Source organism: Aphanomyces invadans, assembly GCF_000520115.1.
Source record: "Aphanomyces invadans strain NJM9701 unplaced genomic scaffold supercont1.18, whole genome shotgun sequence".
Taxonomy (NCBI): Eukaryota; Oomycota; class Saprolegniomycetes; order Saprolegniales; family Verrucalvaceae; genus Aphanomyces; species Aphanomyces invadans.
Genome location: NW_008580163.1, coordinates 740,856 through 748,434, shown reverse-complemented (window position 1 = coordinate 748,434; position 7,579 = coordinate 740,856). Strand labels below are relative to the sequence as shown.

Here is a 7,579-nt window from a genome sequence, read left to right as displayed (position 1 = left end):
ATGGCTTCTTCAAGAACGTCCAAGTGCCGACGGTACATGGACCGAGACTTGCAACGACCCGATCGATCTCTGTGAGCGATTTCGTCGTAGGTCGCCGAAGGGTTTGCATCCGTCGTACACGTCCCGTTCGTCCCGCTGCCACACCTGGTCGCCGAGCCGTCCGCGAGCTTTGTGGAACAAGACAAAGCTCTGTTGACGTCGTTCCTGTTGGGATAACTCACTCCAATGTCACGAGTGCGATGCGTGTTGTCGCTACTTGGAGAGGATCTCGCGAAGGACGGCGGCTTCCGCCGCCATTTCGTCCAGACTTCGACGGACGCGGTGGTCGTCAGGGTCCAATTCAAACGGCCTCGTTGCGTCCTGTTTGCCCAACTAAATCAAGTCGTGAGCTGTCCGTGTCTTCTGCAAACGGCACAGCCAGTCGCGGCCACTTACGTGGTCGTAGATTTCGTCGTTCTTGGCAAAGTCATGCGGGCGTCGGGGTAGGACATGCACGTGGCAGTGGGGCACGGTTTGCCCGGCAACGGGCCCGTCCTGTGGTTACAATACATGTCGACGCGTGAAAATGGAAGGTAGCTCAAGCCCCGTGGCGGGTGAGACGGACACTATGCCACCCGCACGTACTTGAATCGAAAACGTGTAGGCATCGGCTGCGTAATACTGTTGCAACCGCTTGGCGACCAGCTACGACGTGGCACGAGAATGAACAAGGGAAGCAGCGATTCACCGGTGCTTGCAATTGCCAGGATTGCTCACCTGCGCGGTGTGCCACAGGTCGGCCACTTCGTCCGCATCCAGGTCGAGGAACCGCGCGACGCGGCGTTTAGGAATGACGAGTACATGGCCTAGAACGTCCGTTTGTCGGAATGCAGACATATGGCGAAGGTGTACCTGGTACGATCGGCTTGAGGTTCACGAGACCGATGGACAGCGGCGACGTGTAGAATACTTCGGATAGACGGATAGGAAATGGCCCAAACTGCGTCCACTGCGGGTCCAGCGCGTGGGGAAAGCCTAGGAGCTCTACCTCGAACGCCATCAGCGTTGCACTGCGATGCCAGCAGTACCGTCGACAAACTCGTTGGGTGTGTCAAAGTGGACATTGGCCAGGACGGCGTCCGCCAACGTGACACTGCCGCGCGGTTGAAACGTCACGGTTCTGTCCGTCGACACTTGCAGAAATGCCGCGGCATCCTGCGCAAAAGTCTACCACACGTTGAATAAGCAGACAGGCATCGCACCGAGCGTCGTGGTTGTGATAGTTGATGGGATCTCCCAAGATGCACCGTGCCTTACTTCTTTTGCCATGGTGCAATAGACAGACTTGTCGGCGCTTGCGAAGGTTTCGGAAGCCGTCGACGTCAACAGGCCAACGCGAAACCCGCACTTGACCAAGGCAGGTACGGCCACGCACGTCGATTGCAACGAGTGCTGCGTGTGCGGCACATGAGTCATACCTGCGTCGATCGTTCACGCACGTACGTGGCAACTCGTGAGGTCAAAGAGCACTGCTCGTACGTTGCGCTGTGCGACGACATGGGCCAGACGGTGCATGTCCGAGCGATCGCCACGATGCCAAACGCAATGTCAACAATTCCGATGAAGGCACGACCAAGTGGAAAAGCCACCATTCTAAAATCAAGTGACAGGAGGTGCAACATGTCCTCGACACCTTCGTCGTGCCGTTGACATACAATCGGCACATGAACTCGACTCCGTTGTTGTTACAATGCTACGAAGCTAAACGTGTGGGCTGACGCGTGCCACCGTCGAAAGGACTCACGCAAACACCCTCTCCCCGAGGATGAAAGCAGGAAGAAAGGTCATTCAAGCATGGGGACTGCTGCCAGCATCGAGCTGCGCTTGTAAGGGTCCATGCCGTGCATGCCATGGAGCATGTCGTCGTCGTCAGTGATCGTGTGCAGACGCCACGTCTTGATGTCGAGGACGTACGTAGTTTGGCTGACCGTCACGGCGACGAGGCCGCACATGAACGCCGACGCTTTGTCCAAGTAGAGAGTATTGTTGAAGATCCATGGTTCTTTGTGATACAAATAGAGCGCCCCCGCTGGCAGGAGCAGCGACACCTTGTGACGCGGCAGTTTGAAGTGGGGTTGTCGCCACCGCTCCCACACGTACGACAATCCCACCACGGTCATTGTCAGGGTCGCCATCTCTGACACCCGCGACACCTGCCCGATGCTGATCATGCCAGCGGTGCATTCCAGCTGAAAATCGACTTGTGACGACGTGCATTGGCGGGTCAATTGGAACACGGGCGTCACGGGATGGAGGGCTCTCCACGTCGTCGCGATCGCCGTCACGACGACGCTGCTCCGCATCGAGTACCTGTTTGTGTAGTCCTTTGTGGCGGCCATGCACATGTCGGTGAGCACAATGACGAGCCAGCACATTTCAGAGCTCGAGAGTGCGGTCGAGACGAACTCGGCGTTGGACCGTGGTGCGATTTGAGTGAGCGCGCCGGCGATCTCGAGGTCCACGGACGCCGTCGCCAGCAAGCAGATCGCGACAAGGCTGCGCAAGCACAAAAGCGGCCGACCGACCCAAACAATCCCAGCCACACGATTCACTTCGAGCATGTTGTACCCCTCGATACGCCCTCGCCCGACCACGCTGTACACGATCGTGATGAACGTGACGACGAAAATCACCCCCGTCGTGTACTGGATGCACACGAGGCAGTAGAACGCCACGTTGGACGGAATCTCAAACGGGTTGGCCAACATTGTCGTTTGCGAGATGTAGTTGGAGAGCAGCGTCATCGCGCCACCGTCGCCATGGAACGTCACGACTTCGCGGCATCCAACGACCCACTCGTAGACAAAGAACCACGCCATGAGCTGAAAGTACGGGTCTTCCGCGTCAAACAAGCGTGCGTCCCACAGCTCGACGTCCTGCGTCCCGCCATGCCGTGTCACAAACTGCATGATCGCGATCTCGAGCGGCGCGAGACTCGACGCCTTGATCCTTTGCGCCTGGCGCCACAGCGCTGTGCGGTTGTCCGGTCGCACGTACATTGCAATCCACCGCTGGATCAGTCCAAAGTTCTCCACGCACGTTGTAAACGGCCTTGAAATGTTGGAGCATGCGTCGAGCACGGTCACGCATGCCGCGCCGTTCTCGCGTCTGCATGGCTCGACGGCGCCCCACGCAATCAACGCAAACAGGAACGCCGCCCGCGTCACTTCGATCGGCTCCAACACGACCGACCCACACGTCGAACTCGAGCTGAAAAACGGGAGCAACCCCCCTGCTAAGTCCTGGGCCATGTCCTGCGGTGCGCACAGCAGACTGCCTCCGCATGTCGACACATTCTGGCGTAACCACGTCGCTGGCACGGGGTAAATGAACCGCACGGTGCGCGTCGTTGGCGATTGCGACGATCGATTCCGTTGCATCGTTTGCATGTCGACGACACTGACTTGCCGCACCAAGTCGAGCACGTCTTGCGGTATCGCGACGTGAATCATGTCGACGCTGCCAAACGGACCCAGCCTCGCCCGGACCAGCATCAAGCCTGCGTTCAGCGGCATGGCCAGCGTTTGGTTGGTGGCCAACGCTTGTTCTACCGACCCGTTCCGGTACAAGAACACACTGGAGCTGCGAACGAGGCATGCGCCAAACGTCGGGGACGCGTTGCGGCCAACGAGCCATAGGTCCGTGGCCCAGCCCCAGTACATCTTGCGCGACGTTTCGAGTTCAAAGCGATACACCCCACTCGATGTCTTGAGCGTGAGGGGGTAGAGGGCCCCGAGCGCGTTTCGCACCGCGACCGTCTCGACAATGCCAAGGCTTTTGTAGTTTTGCCACTGCGTCGTAAACGACGCAATGCCAAACTGGGATGTCCACACCGCGACTTCCTCGTCGGGCGATATCGGCGCCGCCATGACGGACGCGATCCATTCCTTTCCATCGGTGGATTGCCGGAGGTCGTGGAATAGCCCGACTTCGACCGACGGGCCCCAGCACGCTACAAACGCTTCCATGTTGGTATTGCGCAAGATAGACTCTAGAAAGATAGCGGCGTTTGACACCATGGCGTGGCATCGACGCTGCCGGATCGCAGTACTCGCCATTTCCCATCGCCGTTGAAAATCGACGTAGCACAGCTGCGTCGCGACCCATGGCAGCTGGCACGGATCCGTGGCCTGGAGGCTTGCTACCGTCGCGACGAGCGACAGCCCTTCGAATTGGATCTGCTGCGGGTATAGTGCGCTGGACGAGACGGTTGTTCGGGTGCCGTTGTACAGCGCCGTCGTCCGCGCTTCCGACGGGTCAAGGTTTGCTGCCACCGGTCGGAACAGGAGCTCGAAGTTATACCAGTCGACGAGAAAAGCTTGCAACCCCGTGCTGTTGAGTCCTTCCCACATGAAATCGTTGCCGAGTTTGACGTGGGACACGTAAAAGAACGACGCGGACGACAACGCGGACAACGCGAGGAAGAGAATGCCGACCGCGGCCTTGAGTTGCTGGTGCCGCTTGCAGGACATGCTGGAATGCCCGAGCAGTTGGTGCGGGGGCCCTGGGAGCTGCGATGGCAGCGAATGCAGTGTGCGCCGGTGCGGCGCCTGTACTGCCGTTCCTTTTCGGTCCACGATGGGAAGGTACACCCACAAGAGCAAGCTAAACACGTACGCCTTTTGCGTGAACACGTCGCGAAACTTGACGAATCCACTGAGCAAACTCGTCGTCGAGTCGAAATAGTAGACGGAGCTGGAGGCGGTGCCGCCGCCGCGCGGTGGCACTTGGCTGTCGAGATGGTACAACGCAACGGCGGGAACAATGACAGGACAAGGCGTCGATGGCGGCCGGTGCTCCAGGGATGGTGCAGTCTTCCGGTGTGCCTTGTCGTCGTCGAGAATGACGAGCACGCCCCACCCGATCACGACGGCCGCGATCTGCAGCATGCACAGGAGGAAGAACCTGTCATAGCTTCCAATGTAGACTTCGCCCGATACACACGACATTTGGGATTGAATGCTTGTGGACGTGCAGTTGCGCGACCACGTCGCCGTCGGGGCGATGGGGTCGATGACGTCGAGGGCGACGGCAGCTACCCACACGATCGCAGCGCTGGCCACGCCACAGCGGTGTGTCCGCGTCGTTGTAGCAAGGGACAAAATGTCGTTGATCGAGTACGTCACCCAGAGGCACTCGCCAGCGACAACGATCGACTGCCAAATGGACCGTGAGGTGACTTCGAACCGTGTGAACCCATTCGTCTGAACGAGTTCGATGTGCGCCGTGCTGAGGAGCGACATGGCAGTGAATCCCCGGACAAACAGCAGTGGCCGTCCGATCCAAACGATCCCGACCACCCGATTCACCGACAGCAAGTTGCGCCAGGACGACCCTTGTGTGGACGACAGGAGCCCGCCCCCGACGGCCACAATCATGACGAGGGTAATGAGCCCCACCGAATACCACACGACAACCCAAATGGCAAACCCAAACCGGTTCGGCGTGGCGAGCGGGTCCATTTTGAACGTACTCGGGTCGTCCTGCTCCGACATCACGACAAACGTGGCTGCGTCTCCCTCGAACGAGACGACTTCGCGACGGCCCTCGACCCAATCTAGTAGTGTCAGCCACCCATAAAACGACCACCGCGCATCGCGTGCGTCCACGAGTGGCTGATGCAGCGTCTTGAGTTGACCGTCGATGGTCGTACCGAATTGAAGGAACTCGATGTTGAGTGCAGCCACGTCGTGCGCCACCGACTCGACTAGGCCTGACATGTTCTGGGTCGTGCTCGTGTACGGCCACTGAATAAACAACTTGTACGCTGCCTCTAGACTGTGTTTGCACGCCGACTGGACGTCTACGCCGGTCGCGATCGCGCAAGTGGCGTCGACGTGTTGTTGGATGTCCAAGATCGAGTGCAGCATGACTAGGCCAAACACCAAGTTGAATCGAGTCGGGGTGACTTGGAGCGTCGGATACGGCGGCGCACAGGGACTGTCAAAGCTAAAACTGTGCTGGACGACTTTTTGCGGCGAGCCCTGGTAACACAGCGGACTTCCCCCGAGAAACCATACGTCGTTGAGTTGGCGCCATGCGGGGGGCGTAATCGAGTACGACGGCGGGCCAAGCGGCACGTTGAGGAAGAGATTTGCGAGCGACGGCTGCGTTTGAAGCGCCCGGACCAACGATTTGTGCAGAAGATCGTGGAGCGCGACAAATGCCGGGGGGTACGCCACATACATGAGATCGATGGACGCGAGGGGCCCAATGTCGTTGTGGATCAAGATGCTGGACGGGGTCGAGGGGTACCCACCGACCCAGTCCTCGGGGGTCCTCGAGCTGTTTACAAACGAGTTGGGGACATCTCGAATGAGGCTCGCATTGATTCGGATAGCATACCCCAGGGCATTCCAGACGCCAAACGACGCGATCACGCTGGTCCATAGCCCGCCACGACTCTGGTACAACACATTGTTGAGCGGGAGCAAATACGACTGCAGCGCGTTTCGTATCACAACCGAGTCGTCGAAACCTAACGTGCGCGAGTTGCCCCACGGAAGAAGGTACCGCGTCACGTTGTAGTGTCGCCAGTGCGCCGCTTCGTCGGTGATGGACGTGAGGGGGAGGGCGGTGGTCGTTCGGTCGAGCCACCGGACGCCTGCCGCTGACGACGCGAGCGTGTTGCCGAACGCAACGTCAAACTGCGAGCCCCAGATTCGATACCACGCCCGCCACTCTACGTTCCGAAGCATGGACTCCAAGTACATGACGCCGTTGGGTCGGTAGCGTGCGTGGCATCGCGCTTGCCGTGCCGCCGTGTGGGCTGTCTCCCATATCCGCTCAAAGTCGACCCAACAAAAACACGTCAGGCTGAGGACGCTAAAGCTCACGGACTGTGTCCTCATCCCCGCGATCGCCACGTGTAAGTCGTCGGATGCTTGCCAGGCGGTGTACCGACTGCGCGACGCTTGGATCGTTAGCGACGTGAGCGGCGTCGAGTAGTCTTTCAGCGACCCCATGTCCATGGTGAACAGACCCAAGGGCGCGGACTCGGACGGCAGCCAGTGCTGGGAGTTGTACACGTCCAACACGAATGACTGCGTGCCCGTCACGTTGAAATGGGTCCAAAAGTAGTCGTTCGTGGCGTAGTCGCGCAGGATTAGCATGTAAGTCATGGCCATCGTGACCTGCGCCGCAACCGCCACGACAATGCTCGCTCGATCGACGACGCGAAGCCAGGACGGTCGATCCTTGCCGCCTCCCACGTCACCGCACACCGTCATGGCTCCAATATTTGGCGAAACGGTCCGTCGTTTCCAACGCAATTGCACGAACGTAACGAAACTACGTCTCCGGGATTCGGGGGCGACCGTCCAGAGTTGTGGTTGTGCCAAGACGGACCGGCGGGACGATGCGTCTGTGCAGTCGTGGATGGAATGGGCAGTGGGGTGTGCGACATCACTTGACATGGCGCATCGCGCGCGAAACCGGACCTGGTTAAGCGGGAGCACAAACAACTCGAGGGCATTGTCCTCGAGAACTGCGTCGTCGAACCGTACGACACGATTGTTTGCCATGTCTGCGCTTTGCGCAA

General features: G+C 59.2%; 3 protein-coding genes across 5 annotated transcripts in view; 1 reads left to right on the top strand and 2 right to left on the bottom strand.

The window, feature by feature from the left end:
• Nucleotides 1-409, top strand: part of H310_08763 (polynucleotide kinase 3'-phosphatase) — a 2,507-nt gene extending 2,098 nt beyond the window's left edge. For all 3 annotated transcript variants that reach the window (XM_008874624.1, XM_008874627.1, XM_008874626.1), the window contains one exon: nucleotides 91-409. In XM_008874624.1, coding sequence (XP_008872846.1) covers nucleotides 91-216 — 126 coding nt within the window. In that variant the 3' untranslated portion in view covers nucleotides 217-409. The remainder of the gene's footprint in view (nucleotides 1-90) is intronic.
• H310_08762 (hypothetical protein) lies at nucleotides 170-1,592 on the bottom strand. The gene is made up of 8 exons (XM_008874623.1): nucleotides 1,483-1,592; nucleotides 1,297-1,431; nucleotides 1,068-1,206; nucleotides 892-1,023; nucleotides 757-845; nucleotides 625-684; nucleotides 436-534; nucleotides 170-372 (listed from the first exon to the last, which is right to left on the bottom strand). Exons 1-8 carry the CDS (start codon nucleotides 1,552-1,554, stop codon nucleotides 253-255), a joined length of 846 nt encoding a protein of 281 aa, XP_008872845.1. The 5' UTR covers nucleotides 1,555-1,592; the 3' UTR covers nucleotides 170-252.
• Nucleotides 1,593-1,696: 104 nt separating this feature from the next.
• H310_08761 (hypothetical protein) overlaps nucleotides 1,697-7,579 on the bottom strand; it is a 7,806-nt gene continuing 1,923 nt past the window's right edge. Inside the window, exon 2 of the mRNA XM_008874622.1 lies at nucleotides 1,697-7,243. Coding sequence (XP_008872844.1) covers nucleotides 1,824-7,243 — 5,420 coding nt within the window. The 3' untranslated portion in view covers nucleotides 1,697-1,823. The remainder of the gene's footprint in view (nucleotides 7,244-7,579) is intronic.

Bases quoted from the DNA above. Each gene is read 5' to 3' on its own strand.
- H310_08762 (XM_008874623.1), bottom strand. From the start codon at position 1,554: ATGCACCGTCTGGCCCATGTCGTCGCACAGCGCAACGTACGAGCAGTG. The intron at 1,207-1,296 runs GTAAGGCACGGT...AACGTGTGGTAG, and splicing joins ATTGCACCATGGCAAAAGAA to ACTTTTGCGCAGGATGCCGC. The intron at 535-624 runs GTACGTGCGGGT...TTGTAACCACAG, and splicing joins CCTACACGTTTTCGATTCAA to GACGGGCCCGTTGCCGGGCA.